The sequence below is a fragment of the Carya illinoinensis genome, chromosome 4 (assembly GCF_018687715.1).
Source record: "Carya illinoinensis cultivar Pawnee chromosome 4, C.illinoinensisPawnee_v1, whole genome shotgun sequence".
NCBI lineage: Eukaryota > Viridiplantae > Streptophyta > Magnoliopsida > Fagales > Juglandaceae > Carya > Carya illinoinensis.
The window spans coordinates 32,835,902-32,852,300 of record NC_056755.1 but is presented as its reverse complement, the minus strand read 5'-3'; the positions used below and the strand labels follow the sequence as shown (position 1 = coordinate 32,852,300).

General features: G+C 36.3%; 1 protein-coding gene across 1 annotated transcript; it reads left to right on the top strand.

Moving 5' to 3' along the window:
• The first annotated feature begins 10,141 nt into the window (after nucleotides 1-10,141).
• Nucleotides 10,142-15,153, top strand: LOC122307946 (CRM-domain containing factor CFM3, chloroplastic/mitochondrial). The gene is made up of 9 exons (XM_043121081.1): nucleotides 10,142-11,289; nucleotides 11,623-12,100; nucleotides 12,186-12,316; nucleotides 13,115-13,465; nucleotides 13,602-13,758; nucleotides 13,834-14,126; nucleotides 14,209-14,268; nucleotides 14,380-14,472; nucleotides 14,698-15,153. Exons 1-9 carry the CDS (start codon nucleotides 10,192-10,194, stop codon nucleotides 14,782-14,784), a joined length of 2,748 nt encoding a protein of 915 aa, XP_042977015.1. The 5' UTR covers nucleotides 10,142-10,191; the 3' UTR covers nucleotides 14,785-15,153.
• Nucleotides 15,154-16,399: the final 1,246 nt, after the last annotated feature.

Sequence of the window (16,399 nt, the reverse complement as noted above, 5' to 3'; positions counted from 1 at the left end):
CTCAAGGCCGTCAAAATTTAAATAAGGATTAATAACCTAATTGTATAAATTATTTTTCATATAATAAATTTTAACTTCAAATAAAAACTTTATTTCTGTTTGATGTATTATATTTTACTTTATATATAAATTTAACTCTTTGCTCTATATTATATATTTAGTTGTCATTTAGTAATTACACAAATTAATGGCCGGTTGGTGGCTTTAAAGCCTAATTATTAGGAGTAATAACACAAATATGTTGGGATAATTGATTCATATATATAGTACTTTAGCTTCAATATTCTTAAAAGCATATATATAGTTTATAGATCATATAAATTATAAAAATAAATTTTTGGTTCACAAAAAGAAATTACAAACAGTTATCGATCATACAAATTGAAATACATAAATACATATAGATATATATATATATATAGTTTGGCAGGATACGTTAATTAATTGTAAAGTTTTTTATATTGTAAGCTAGATAAATTTATATGTATTACATGATCATCAAAACACTTTAATTTGTAAATTTTATATTTGTAATTTTATTTATAGACCTAACAAATTCTCTTTCTACAAAGCCATAAATTATTTTCGGAGTTCTAACGAGTGATATCAATCAGATTCTAGCATTTAATTTTCTCGAACAAGACAGAGATTTTTTCCGTACATTTTCTTCATCTTTAGAGGTCGGTTTTCATCATGTAAAGGAATTAGAAAAAGGGGAAGTTAAAATTAATTCATGAATTTGCATCTTTCTTTAAAAAAAAAAAAAGACTTCTTAGGTTTTTACTACCCTTTTTTTCAAAAACATGTTCTCGCCTTAAATGGCTTTGCTCTCACTGTGCTAGTTTAATTTGTGCTGATTGTGCGCGCAGTGCAAAGGGGTGGAGATGTCGGCCTCTCCTGTAACTTGTTAATTGATGTAGTAGTGCTGTGATTGTTTGTGCTAGCTGGTTGTTAATTACTGCAGTGGCCGTGTTACTTGGATCGAGCTCCCTTTCTGTCTAGCTCCTGCCGTTTTAGATCTCAGCTTGATCTTGTGCTGGTTTGATGGTTTTAGCTTTGAGTTTTGTTGCTGGTGACATGGTTTTTATTACTTCTGCTTTGTATTGTCATTCTGTTTTAGAACTTTCAGTTAAGTTGTAAGCTATATAAGTTAAATGCAATGCTAGGCTTCTTTGTGAGGGCTAAGCTTGCTGCATGTACGATGGCCACAAAATGGGAACAATTTTAAGGGCCGGGTTTTTTAAGTTCGTTTTATTTTATTTAATCTTATCTTATCTCAATATCAAAATATTATTTAAATATACATTTTTCAATTTCAATTTTTAACTTTTTTATCTAATCATTACCTAATCATTATAATTTTTTCAAACTTCCAAACAAAATAAAAAATAATAATTTAATATTTTCAAATTTCAAAACAAAAATAATATTAAAAAAATTATATTTTAACAATATTTTAACTCAATAATATTTTTATTCAATTTTGTCTCTCTCTTTTTCTAAAATTCCAAAAAAATAATAACTTAAACTATATTATTTTACTACTATTCCTTAACTATTTCACTATTATTCACAGATTTTTCATCTCATCTCATTTTCCAAACATTCATTTTTTATGTTTATTAATAGATTATCTATTCCATGCATACGTATTTGATATTATATATATATATATATATAATATGCGGAAGTAAGTGAGAAAATGCGGAAGTAAGTGAAGATAGAGAGAAAATGAGAGAAAATGAAATAAGCTCAAAGATTAATGGCAAGAATTAAACATGAACAGATATTTTTGGCGTCTCAGACTGCCGATGTATGAAATGCTTGATATGAAAATTAAAGAAATAAAGAACCAAAACTTTCAAATATTATTAATTGAAAGTAAATATCTAAACAAAACTTACACAAGCTTGAATTAAAGAAAAGAAGAGAAGGAATGTGAATTGAAGCTTGCAAGTAAGTTGGGGGAGCAATTCTTGCCGAAGGTTTGTTCGGCTAGAAAGTTCTGCCCCTTAAACGAAATGAAGAGCCCTTTTATAGAATAAGGAAGCTCTTTTACAAATAGTAAACCCATGCGTCACGGGATGAACAGTGAACAGTGACTTTTTTACTATTTACTTTTCAGAAAGCATGCACTCGTCGAAAGTAGTTTTGTCTTCTTTCGCCGAAAGTGAAATATTCTTTCTGCACTCAAAGCACCGAAAGCATTTTTGTCTCAATGTGCTGTCTGACTGTGCCGAAAACAAACTGAAATGATTAAAGCACCGAAAGCATTTCTGTCTTCAATGTGCTTGTCTGATGTAATGATCAAACCATCTTTCCGCCCCCAAAAAGTTGAGACTCCGGGGTTGAGAAGAGGCCAAACGGTCGGGCATGATTCAATTATCACCCAGTCTAGGGGGATAGTCTTGTGAGTCATGACCAAAAACATTGCTGTATGGAGCAGAGGCTGCCGAATCGGCTGACAAGGCTTCTGAGTCCTTATCCGAATCTTCACTGTTGGAGGCTCCTTCGATGGATTTCTTCAACAGCTCAATTTGTAAAAGTAAATTCTCCTTCGTTGGTTTTGAAGAAGAGGATGAATAAGTAGAATCCTTCTTTTTTGCTGAAGATGATTTCTTCTTCTACTTTGATGAAGAACTCTTAGATCTTGAACTGGAAGCTTGATCACTTAAACCTGGAATGGCTAGATATGTAATCAAAGCTTGAACTGGGGTGGGGGAGGGGAACTCTTGTTTATCCTTGAGGTTAGGAACAACAAGGGGAAAATCAACTGAAATTCTTGAAATAATGTCATTTGTATGGGGAAATTTATCCCACCATTTGACAAAATATTGGCGAATCAGAATATGATCTTTTTTAGTGTATTGTCATCTACAAATCTAAGGAATTTTGTATTTGGCACGAAAATGGAGCAAGGGCGGGAGTAGAATGTCACGTCCTTTCTTTTTTGATACACTGGAAATAGTAAAATGTTTGATAGCCTGTTGAAGACTATCAGGAAACAAATCATTAATGGGGCCAAAGAAATGCCACCATTTCTGAAACCACAAAGGAAAAGATTGCTTGCACTTCTTGTCGAAATTGAAGAACCAAGAGTGCTGCATAACTGGGTTTTGAAATAAAGGAAACTTTAGCCAAGCCTCAATATAATCATAATAATTATACTGAGTGTTAGAATCCTTGATTGTTTTGAAGGTAGAAGGGTGGGTTTCCCATTCTTCCTCTGTTATGACAGAAAGAATATAACAATTGTGAAAGATGATCTTTGAAGGATCAACTTTACAATAAATAGATTTAATGGAAACGGAACCGGTGCTAACCAAAATTCCAAGATAATAAACGAGGTTTTTATTTGGGTCTTCTGGGATCCAATGGAAACCTCGGGGAAAATGATCAGAAGCAATCTGGAAGGGATCTGTTTTTACCGATTTCTCAATGTAAAACAGAGTCTGAAACCAGGCTTTTAAGAAATATTCTGCTTTGTTAGCAGAGGGAAATCTGGGGTTTACCGTAGCCAATGGATTCGCATACACATCGTATGGAGCGGCTAAGGTAGAAGCAAAAGAACTGGGGGGAATAGGCCTAGGAACTTGTCCTAAGCTGGTAAATCTATTGGCTATCTCCAGTGGGGAGGAAGCCAAAGTTGATGCAGATGCCGGAGGCATAAGCATTGGTAAAACAGGTGCAGGGGGTGGTGAAGTAACCGGTGGAACTGATTTCTTCTTCTTACTCATGTTTTCTGCAAGAATTCACGGGTAAGGAAATCAGGGATAGAATTATCAGAACCTTTGATGAATTCAATATCATAATCAAAAACACTTAAAATAGCTTGCCATCGTGCAAAAATCTGTTTTGATGCAATGTTTTTAACATCTTGTTCTAAAACAGTTTTAGCAGTTTTGCAATCAATGCGTAAAAGAAAATGTTGATTAAGCAAATCACTTTGAAATTTAGAAATACATAGTACTACAGACAAAATTTCTTTTTTAATAGTACTATAATTATGCTGTGCATGGTTCCAGGTTCCAGAATGGAAGCGAACAATCTGTTCAGAGGAGCCTGGTGAAACAATTTGTTTCAGGATGCCGCCATAGCCTGTGTCAGAGGCGTCTGTTTCAACAATCTTGAAGCTATCTGAAGTAGGAATTCCAAGACACGGAAGAGTTTTGACATGTGTCTTGATTTGTTTAACAACTTTGGTGTGAACATCAGTCCACGGAGAAGGATTGGAACGCAATCTCGCAAAAAGCGGGCGACATTGTTTTCTCATATCCTTGTAGAAATCTAAAATATAATTCAAGGAACCAAGAAATCTTTGAAGTTGGTTTTTGTCAAGGATGACATCAGGAAACTTCTCAGCAAATTCAATGGCTCTTTGGATGGGCCTGATTTTGCCTTCAAAGATGTCGTAACCAAGGAATCTGATCTTGGTTTGAAATAGTTTAATCTTTTTTGCAGAAACAACAAGTCCATTTCTTTTGATGATCTCAAGAAACGTTTTAAGATGTTTCCAGTACTCATCAATAGATTTGGAGAAAACAAGAACATCATCTATGTAGACGATGGTAAAATCAGTGAATGACAGGAAAATATCATTCATAATATTTTGAAATTCACTATGAGCGTTCTTCAGCCCAAATGGCATGACGTTCCACTCATAGTGACCAAACGGAGTAGTGAAAGCAGTCTTGTACCTGTCTGACTCCCTAATTTGGATCTGCCAAAATCCAGACTTAAGGTCAAATTTGGAGAAAATAACTGCATCACTTAACCTATGAACCAAGTCATTCTTGTTAGGGATGGGATACCGAATCCACTCTAACACTTTGTTCAATGGTTTGTAATTGATGAGTAAACGGGGTGTACCTCGCTCAATCTCAGCATTTTCTGAACATAAAAAGCTGCACACGACCAGGGTGACTTACTATGCCTGATGATATTCTTAGCAAGAAGATCCTGGATTTCATTTTTACAAAACTCCAAAGTTTCTCTATTCATTTGAATAGGTCTTGCCTTGGTTGGAATTAAATTTTCAGAGAAATCTTTAACATAAGGTAAAGAAACAACATGTTTTTTCCTATGCCAGAAAGCATTAGGAAGTTCTGAGCAGACCTCATAAATCAAAGTTTTTTGAAAATCTTCAATTTTAGATCTAAGCAAGGAATCATGCAAATTATCAGAAACACGTTTGAACTTAATTTCTTGTTTAAGAAAATCTAAATGTTTTCTTTTTGCAGAGAGCAAAAACACAGATCTTCTAGCAGTATCACGTTCAAACTTAGAAGCAAACTTAAACTTAACTTTTTGTCCAAAGGGGTCAGTGGTGATCCCATCGGCTTCAGAAAGGAATGGATAAATCATGTTAAGAAAATGCATACCAAGAATAACATCATGGGTTAAATTCTTAACAAGCACAGAAGGAATCTTAAAGCAAACATTGTCCTGGCAGATATGAGCTGTGTTCAACTCATAACGAATCTTCATCTTAGATCCGTTTGCCGAGAATAAATTCTCTTCGGACTTTTCGAAATAGGAGGTAGGAACTAAGCCTTCTCAGATACAGTTAAGATCCGCTCCTAAATCAATTAAAGCAACAGCAAAGAATTTGTATTCATCATTAACAATAATCTCTACCAAACAAAACCACTTCTGTGGAACAGAACGATGAATCAAACAAAATTCCTTAGTTGGACTGGAGGGTTCAGCATGGTCTGACTGGTTTGATTATTCACCAGAAGGACTTTCATGATCAAATTCTTTATCCAACTTTAAACATGCTAAATCTTGTTTAAAAGATGCATTTTCAGATTTGAGATTCTTGATCTCTTCTCTGAGTTCAGTGATCTCTCTTTTTACAAGAGATACTTCATGCTGTAAATCATTTAATGAAATATCTTTGAGTTTTTGTTTTTGAAAACGTCCCAAAGTTTCTTCAAAAGAAATCTTGCCCTTGGAAGTCGATGGCTCTTTACGAGTCTTTGTTTCCTTAAGCTTTCTGAGATATTTTTCTTTGAGCTCAGGGTCTTGGATCCGTGAGATAATCGAGAGGAGCATGTTTTCATGTTCCTGCTCTTTACTCAAAACAGGTCCTTGTTCTCTTCCTCCGTCTAAAACATTGATTGTTTTGACTTTAGAAGCACAACAAGAATCATTGCACCCAAACTTGATGTTTGGTGAGTTAATATGATCAGAGTCTGAGTGGTAATCAGATCCACTAGAACTAAGTTCATCATCATCCAAGGATGTAGGAGATCTATGTTCGAGTAAATGAAACAGATCTTCTTGATCAACGGCATTGATATTTAACTCATTAAGCTTCTTTTTAAAACCCTGTGGCTTCTTTGTACACTTATTCGCATAGTGTCCAGGTTGGCCACAATTAAAACATGTTCCCTTTGCAGGGGCTTTTGAAACCTTTTTCTGAAATGGTTTCTTTCTTGAAACCGGCTTTGAAACAGGTTTTTTATAAAACTCCTCACGGGATCTGTTATAGTCCCTGCGAGGTTTTGAAAACTTTTTAAAACTCTTTCTGCGCTGTACAGATGGAGCAATAGGAGGAAGGCCAAATTGTTCGCAAAAGTTTCCCATCTCATATTTGGCTTTCTTTCTATCTTTCATATGTTGAGCAATCATCCTTTGATCATTGCACATACTAATACCAAGTTTCTGAATCATACTTACTATGTCACCGTAAGCATAATTATCATAATTCAGATAACCCGTAATATCAGTAAGTGAGTCCTTTACCTTAATGGCGAACAAACGAGGCAATCCATCAATGAACTTCTCCTTCCAGTAAGGTTTTTGGGAATCTTCTCTAAGCATAACACGAGACATAAAAACATCTTTATACCAACGATAATCAGACATTTTATTGCATCGCAAGTTATTCAAATAATCAAAAACTCTATTTGTGATGTTGGAAGGGGTTCCAACAAAATGTTTAACTATAGTAAAAATCAGGGTGTTGACACCATCAGGGGACCCTTGAGTTCCTTCTCTTCGGTCCTCTTCAGGTGGCAAGATGGGTAAACCATCTGTGTCCCTTTTGACAGCAGAACGAATGGTTTCCCTTCCTTCGGTAGTGAGATGTTTGTCCCACCAAGAACGAAGCATCCCTGAAAATCCACTGGTCAGGATATCAACAATCTCAGTCTGGCTGAGTTTGTTGTTGTAATAAGCAATAGCAACCATGGACATACGATTTAGAGTATTGAGGATTTCTTGCTCAGAAAACCCATCAATATTCCATTCATACATTTGGTCAGCAGATACGGAGAACTGAGAGTGTGAACCTCTCTCTTCGTACTGTAAATCAGGAGGTGTGGGTCTAGAGTACCAGTTTTTCGTGAGACCTATTGGCTTAATGTCTCTCGAATATATCCTGGCAAGTTCGGGTTTTTCAACTTGAAGACCCTGGAACTCTTTTTCAAGTAAATCAATTTTCTGAATCAAGGAATTATCAAACAAAGAAACATCATCATCAGAATTCCAAGTATGCACAGAAAAGGAATCGTCAAAATTAACCCCTGGGCCGTTTCTGTCTATAACAGAACAAGAGGATTTTTCTTGCTTAACTTCAGCAAGCATCTGATCAAGTTTAGCCATTGTATTGGTCACTCCAAAATGGATTTTTGACCTATCAGCTGGCAGGACGATCAAAGGTTTTTCAATTGTTTTCTTTAAAGCAGGTTTTTCAAAAACAGGTTTTTCAACTATATCCTCTATACGGTCGAGTTGTTGACATATTGTATGGAGGGTCTGGTTGACAAAATTGTGATCTTTTTTGTTTCGGCAAAAACATTTTCATTTGGACCTGAATCCGAGATTTTAAAGGGTGAAGCTCTTACTTCTTTCCCTTTGACTGAAACAAGGATGGTTTCTAAATGAGGGTGGCTGGTTTTACAACTTTCCTGCCTTCTTCTTTAGTAAAACTTGTTTTTAAAACATTTAAAAAATTCTTTGAAACATAATGATTTTCAAGGAAATCGAGGAATAAGATGTGCTTGTTATCCTTATACATCTTTTTCTTCCATTCTTTTCGAATCTTCTGTTTCTCAGAAACTGAGTAAATCCTATGATAAGTTTTTCGCTTATCATGGTTTTCTTTAGACATAAAATCAGCATGTAAATTAATCATATCAATTACAAGCAGTTCAGAATCTAAATTATCTAATGCTTTATCCAAAACACAAAGACTGGGATGGATAGGAGCAACCATATCAGAAGCTGTAGGAGATGTTGATTCAGCATCATCTTCTACTTGTACTTCTTCCTTTATGGATTTACCTTTGGATTTAATATCATCCTTGGTTGAATAGTAAGCAGAAGTAATCTGGGACTTAGTTGAAATTCCTTCCAACTTTATATCTTGGTCAGAGGGACCTTCTTTTGACTGAAGTTCCCTGATCTGAATCGGTCGACTGGGATTTTCATGATCCCTCAAGTATCTTTCAAGATTTTTATCTCTCAGATCTTGGTCCGAACTAAAAGAAGACCTAGAACCAGCAAAAGAATTTCTTTTTTCTCTGATTAAAGGTTGGTCAAAAGAAATCTTTACAGTACCATCAAAATACTGTTGAATACTCTTAAGGTCTGAGTTTTGAGCTGGAACTTTCACAGGGGGAATTTCCTGCTTGAGTACCCATTCATCCGGAAGAGTTACATCTTTCCAGAAAAGCATCTTGGGTGTCGAGATGCTAGAGTTCGAAGTTGAACTATACATCAAGACGGTCTCATTCTTTGGAGACTTAATCTTAGCCTTTGGCTCAAGGCTAGTGCTTAAGACTCTATCATAGATGCGGTATACTAAGGATATTGGTCTGCTTCCTTCAACCATATTAAAACCAGAGGTTTTAACATTCAAAGTTAAAGTAGACAAAACATTTTTATCAAATAAATCAACAGTTAAATCAGGATAACAATTAAAATGAACTGGTACATCAACTAGGGAGGTTTGAATGATCCCTAGTTATATATATATATATATATATCATTTTTTAGTATTTAAAATATGTAAAGATTGAAAGGAAAACAAAATTCTAGAAACCATAATTTTTTGAGTTCAAACATTTATCTTTATGACTCTCTTCTTATTTAGATTAAGGAAATTTTTACTTGTTAATGATGTATTTTGTACGCCTTTGGGCCGGACTACCCTAGCTCGCTCGAGAGCTCGGGTTTTCACGTACCTACACACACAAAACTACTCACAACTTCAACAATCTTGTGGGTTGCCAGATAGAGCCTCCGATGTTTAAGCCAGTCTTGTTTAAAAGAAAATTCTCAGAATATGAGGAGTATTATCCAGCTTACCTTCCTATGGTGCTCGAGGAGGACACTTATCCCTATCCCCAAGTCAGCTCTATACCCTCCCTACTCAAGTGGCCTCTACCAGAGTTCCATAAATGAGACTTGGCCTGGGGGGGTTAGATCGTACTATCTCATCAAGGTGGTGTGCTGCTTCTTCCCTGGCAATAGGGGTGCTGAGTGCCTTTTGGGTCACAACGCGATCGGGCCGTCGGCTTGACCCACACCCTCTTGAGTTAGGGTACCTACAGTTATGTGGCCCGAAGTTGGATGGCCTTAGGTCTAGCCTTGAGCCGGATGGCATCCCTTCTCAGGTTGGGCCGAACTCCTAAGGGAAAATTTTCCCCTAACATTACTTATTATCAAAAGCTTATTTAATATAAATATTTGATTTTTATTGAATAATTTATGTTAAGTAATAAAAACAACAGTTCAATCTTATTAAAAAGACATGAACTCTTGATACATGAATAAATTTAATTTTTTTTTTTTTAAATAAATTGGTTCAAACTCATTCTAAGTTGAGTTCGAGCTTGCTCGAGCTCGACTTATATATATATATCAAGCTCAAGTATTTAAGCTTAAAGCATAGTAAATTTAAACAAGGTAGGGTTATTAAGCTCGGAAAGAGAGAAACTATATCCATAAAAGAATAATAAAATTTACTTTAAAAGATGACATATTGTATTTTATAAAAAGGCTAAAATAACATCTCTCAAAGGAAAAATCCTCTTCATAAGTAGTGTAAACCTACTCAGGTCGTTTAACAGAAGAGTAAAGAAATAACATACGTGCTACATGTCGTCTAATAGAGTCGGGTAGTCGGAGATATGCGTAAATCCTGTCCTAGAAATAGCTTAAAGAATTTGCACAAACGCCATGGCGCTTCCATCCTTCTCACTGAATTCTCGCACTTCTTCTGCTTCATCGGTTCGCACTTGCCCCTTATCCCCTTCTTTCTACAGCCTTCTTATCCAACCCCAAAACCATTCTTTGAGCAATCCCAGAAACCTCGTCAGATTCAGAATTTCCTGTTCTGAGCAGACGGTCCAGGTTGATACCCTTCAATCTCGGAGAACCAGATTAGTATCTTCCGAGACCGGAAACACAAAGAGGAAGCCCAGGCCGAGCTTCTTTGAGCAAATCAGGGAGAAATGGTCCCTTAAACTGGATTCTACGAGAGAGAAATTTCCATGGGAGGAACCTGAACAACGAGAAAAGCTAGAGCATAAGGAACAAGAGGAGAACCGGGATTTTTCTGGGACTTCCGTATCTGAATCAGAAGTTGATGATAAAGAGTCAGTGAGTGAGCCAGCGAGTTTTGTTTTATCGAACGTGTTTGTTCCGGCTCCTTGGGTTCATAGAAGTAATACCAAGAATTTTCGTATTGACTCTGAACCTGAAGCCCCCCAAAAGCGTCGTGAAAAAAATGGAACTTCTGATGGGGCTGGCGGGCCATTGAGAAATGGTGTTGTTAAAGGAGTTTCCAAAAGAGATGAAAGTGTGGAAATTCGTCAACAAGAAGTTGTTCGTAATGGCGAGTGTGAGAGAGAAGGTGATATGTTTGCCGAAATTCCAATTGGGGTTAAAAAAGGCAAGGAGACAAAGGTATGGATTGGCAGAAATGCAGTTTCTTCGAAGGAAAAGCCATCTGGGGAAGCTGGAAATTTTGAAAAGAATGTGGCTTCTGTGGATGGTGATAGTGGCTCAATTAGGCTACCATGGAAGAGAGAGACATCTGGTATGAGGAGGAGGAGCAATACGGAGTTGGCTGAGAGAACACTTCCGGAATATGAGCTGCGGAGACTAAGGAATGTAGCTTTGAGGATGCTGGAGAGGACAACGGTTGGCGTTGCGGGAATTACACAGGCTTTGGTGGATTCTATGCATGAAAAGTGGAAGTCTCAAGAAGTGGTGAAGTTGAAATTTGAAGGGCCTCTTGCGGTTGACATGAAAAGGACCCATGAGATTTTAGAGGTCAGTGTTTGCACATTTTTTGTTTCAGTATATGTGGAACTATTTTGAAGATTTTGGAGCTTCCACACTTATGGTGGCGTATGCTTTTCTGAATCGCACGGTTCTATATATATGTTGTTCTTATTCAAATTGAAGCATGATTTCGATATTATTTTGACCCCATGTAATGATAGAACTCAAAAATCTATGGTTAGATGGGATTCTTCATGGCTTTCTTTCCTTTAATGAAATACGTCTGTCCTGTCTTCTTGTGTTTTATGCTTTTGATAATCAAATATGTGGAGAAATTAATCTTCTAGCATCTTTTGTTAACTATCTTTGTGCCTGTATCAGGCTAAAACGGGAGGTTTGATTATATGGAGGTCAGGCAGTTCTGTTGTGTTGTACAGGGGAATAGCCTACAAACTTCCTTGTGTACAATCATATACCAGACAAAGTCAGACTAACATAAATATGTTGGAAGATTCAAAGGTTGCTAGTAGTGACGCTACACATAACATGGGGGTAGACACATATAGAGCTAGAAAACCTTTTATCCCTGATTCTGCAAAGTATTTGAAGGATCTATCTGAAGAAGAACTGATGGAATTTAGTGATCTCGACCATTTGTTAGATGATTTGGGTCCACGCTTTACTGATTGGACAGGTCGTGAACCATTGCCTGTGGATGCAGACTTACTTCCTGCAGTGGTTTCTGGATATAGACCTCCATTCAGACTTCTTCCTTATGGATTAAGACATTGTCTAAGAAACAAGGAGATGACATTCATCCGTAGACTTGCTAGAACAATGCCTCCACATTTTGCTTTAGGTACGTAATACTTAATGTACATATTCATGGCCGTATTAACTAAATCATGTTTTCTTATTACTTTGAATATGCTTAATGTTTGTAGGAAGGAGCAGAGAACTGCAAGGTCTTGCAAGGGCTATGGTGAAGCTATGGGAAAGAAGTGCTATCGCAAAGATAGCCATCAAACGTGGTGTACTGAATACACGGAACGAGAGGATGGCAGAAGAACTGAAGGTAACACTTCAGAAACATTATTTGTTATAACATAGCTCAGAAACATTCCCGCTGTTTGTATATGGAGTATTTTAAATAGATCTCTTAGGTTTCCATCCTTGCTTAAAAAACCATTAGAGTAGAACGTCAAGTATCGTGGAGCAGATTGCATTGATTTAAGATAATTTTCGTACTTCACATGTGAATTTGATCATCTGGATTGTTTTTTTCTAAAATACTAGATGCAATTGTCTGCTATTTTATGTATTGAGTGTGCAACACAACTCAATTTCCAATTGTGAGGTTTTGTTAGTGTGAATGGAGAGATTGGAATTGATGAAAAATGCTTGATATGGAGACTTGATAAGTTGGGAGTAGTTTGTTTACTGCACCATTGATTGATTTCTGTATGTTGTGATTAGTTTGCACATTAACATAAAGCAAAAGTGGCAAACTCTTTTCATTTTCATATAACTTAGTGAAGAGAAAGTACACATTCAATGACTTGAAATTACTATGCCATCTCTTCATAAATTTCCAGCAAACACACATTTTATGAATCTGATTATGACATGACTTGATAGCAAAGACATGCTGACACACATTCTTTAGGGCTCAAGACATGGTAGTCAACTGTATAATTATGTTATCTTTATAGGCAGGATACTGTTCATTTTATTCCTTCTTTCAATCTTTGAAGACTGTTGGTCCGACTTCTCTGTTCTACTCGCTTCTGTCTTATAGCAATCAGATTGTGGCTACCCTAATGTTGAGGGTAATCTTTTCCTACTTTTGACAGTTGCATTTCTATGCATGCAGAAATTGACAGGGGGCACATTGGTTTCCAGAAACAAGGAATATATTGTTTTTTACAGGGGCCATGATTTCTTGCCTCCAGCTGTTACAGAGGCATTGAAAGAGAGGCGGAAGCTAGCTGATCTCCAACAAGACGAGGAAGATCACGCACGACAAAGGGCCCTGGCCTTAATTGAGTCAAAAGCCAAAGCTTCCAAAGGTCCATTGGTGGCTGGAACCCTTGCTGAAACCAAGGCAGCAACATCTCGCTGGGGCAACCAGCCAACTGGTGAAGATGTTCAGAAAATGATCAGAGATTCAGCTTTGACTAGACATGCTTTGCTAGTCAGATACCTTCAGAATAAACTAGCTCTTGTAAGTTACAATGAGACTAAAGCAAATATAATATAAAAATTCTATGACACAAAAACCTTTTCCAGCACTATTGTCTGGAAAGAAAATTCTAAGACTTTTAAAGCTCTGATGTATACCTAATTCTGATTGATCCTAGGCAAAATGGAAGCTTAAGAAGGCTGAGAAGGCTTTAGCAAAAGTGCAGGAGTATCTGGAACCAGCAGATCTCCCAACTGATTTAGAAACCATAACTGATGAGGAGAGATTTTTATTTCGTAAGATGGGTTTGAGCATGAAACCCTTTCTGCTTCTAGGTATGAATAGCCTCTTTTCTTCTTTTCTTGATGATGGTCTTTAGGAGGAGTCAAAAGCTGTGTGTTCTGTTTCAGGTAGGCGAGGGGTTTACGATGGTACCATTCAGAACATGCACTTACATTGGAAGTATCGTGAGTTGGTAAAGATAATTGTGAGAGGAAAAAGGTTTGAACTAGTCAAGCACATTGCTATTTCTTTGGAAGCTGAGAGTGGTGGAGTGCTGGTATCTTTAGATAAAACTACCAAAGGGTATGCAATTATCGTATATCGTGGGAAGAACTATCTACAGCCTCAAGGACTAAAACCGAAGAATCTATTGACAAGAAAGCAGGCATTGGCTCGGTCAATTGAACTTCAAAGGAGTGAGGTAACATTATAATAATTTCCTGATCTTCTTGAATAAATTACATGATTTACACTTCCATTGAATTGATCTCCTATTTTTGCAGGCACTTAAGCATCACATCTCAGACTTACATGAGAGAATTGAGTTGGTGAAATCTGAACTGGTATACTGGTGACATTGCTTCACAAGAGACGTTGATATTTACGAACAAAAATTCTTAGCTAAAGAAATCTTTTATTTTCTGTGAGGAATTTATATGTTCTGTTGATTGCAGGAAGATTTGAGTAATGGGAAAGACATTGATGACTCAAAAACCTTGTACTCAAGATTGGATGATCCCAATGTTTCTGATGATGACATGGAAGAGGTAATTAAGCACTTAGTTTTCTCTCTATGAATTTGTACAAGTGCCTCATGTCGAATTGTCGCCTCGGACTTGACTCCTCCAACCCAATAGACCTGGCAGTTTTCTGCAGTGTCTGGGTCTTGTCATATTGTTGTACTAGGATCCTTTATTTGAATCTCTTCAGCTTAATTTCCTTATGTTGGGTGAGTTTTAGTTTTATCTTAGTTTGTTATTTCATGGACTCAGGACAAAGGGGAAGAAGCATATCTTGAAATATATGACAGTGGTCGTGAAGATATCAATGATCAAAATATGGAGTTTAAGCGAGTTTAATCCTCCATTATTTTCTTGAAGATTAAGCATTGCGGATTCTGAAGAAAATTCATTAATTACCGAGGTCAAGCATTTCAAGAGATGGTTACAAATATGATTGCAAATGGTCGTTAATGGAGAGCTTGTCAAACATATTTTCATCAACTTAGATCGTCAACGGTTGATGTAATTCTGCTGCTGGGGCACAACCATTGTTTTGTAAAATCAGCTTATTCGCAGCTGTAAGTGCTAGGAGTAGGATAATCATAACATTATCACCAGATTTTCTTTCTATTTTGCTACCGCTAGGATACATGTAATTCATTGATGTATATACATTGATTCGCCAAAGTTTTATGGAGGAAACAATATGATGTTCATCTTCTCTTACACAATTTTCATTTTTTTATATTGGACTCTGTTTCCGAACACCAGGTGCCAAAAAGAATAGAAATCATTGTTATGGCAGACCTAGTTTTTAACCTTTAGTTTCGCCTGTTTTACTTTCTTTGTTATTGGTTCGGAGCGGAGATTCTAATAGTAATAGAAGATGGATGATCCAATACTGTGTTAGGGACCGCCTTCAATCCTCTGCCCAGAACCAAAAAAACCCACAATTTCACAGAACAAGAACAAACACAATGACAAGAACTGATCAAGATTTAATTCGAAATCTTGAAGAGAATTTTCGAGAAATTTTCAGCCTCCAAGAACAGTTCAACACAACGTCAATCAATGAGACTTGCACTAAACTCTTCCCGCTTATATTCTTGCGAGTTGTTCTTACAATATAATGAAATGCACTGTATAACCAAAATGCAAACTCTCTCCGAATAAAACTCGTACATTACATTCTTCAACCATAAAACTCACAGTTTCATTTAATGAAAAGTTAATGAAACGCAACTTACACCACATTAGGGCAAGGTTCGGATCTCAGATACGACACAAAATTTTAATTTGATCTCGTCTTATTTTATTTTCAAACATAATTTAAATACAAAATTTTTAAACTAATCATTATAATTTTTTCAAACTTTCAAATAAAAATACAAAACAGTTCCAACTTTTTCAAATCCTCAAATAAAAATAATATTATAAAACTATATTCTTACACTATTTGAACTTTATAATATTTTTTATTCAACTTTTTTTTCCCTCATTTTTCAAAATTCAAAAAAATACTCAACTCAAACTATCTCACTACTAGTTACAAACCATCTTACTACTGTTCACAAAATCTTCATCTCATCTCACTCCTCAAACCTTCCCTAAATGCAAGCGTGTACTTCTAATACTGAAAATGTGTCGTTTCGTTAATCTTCGAAACGCCCTGTATAGCCTTTCTTCTTCTTCTTCCCATGGTCATTAATGCAGTTGCTAAACTCCATGACAGATCCTTCCCTCTTCAAGGCCTTTCCCCAAGCACCCGAGACATACTGTTTCAGTGGTGATCTGTACAAATGTTTTGAGGTTCAACCCCGTGCTAGAGGTTGATGATCCGACCCCAATACCAGGCCAAGTCGGACTAAATTCTGTGTTGAAGGATTATTTATTCTGTTTTTTTTTTTCATTCCTTTTTTCTGTCTTGTCTTTAGGGATGACTAATAGAATTCATGGATGAATGTAAGTAATA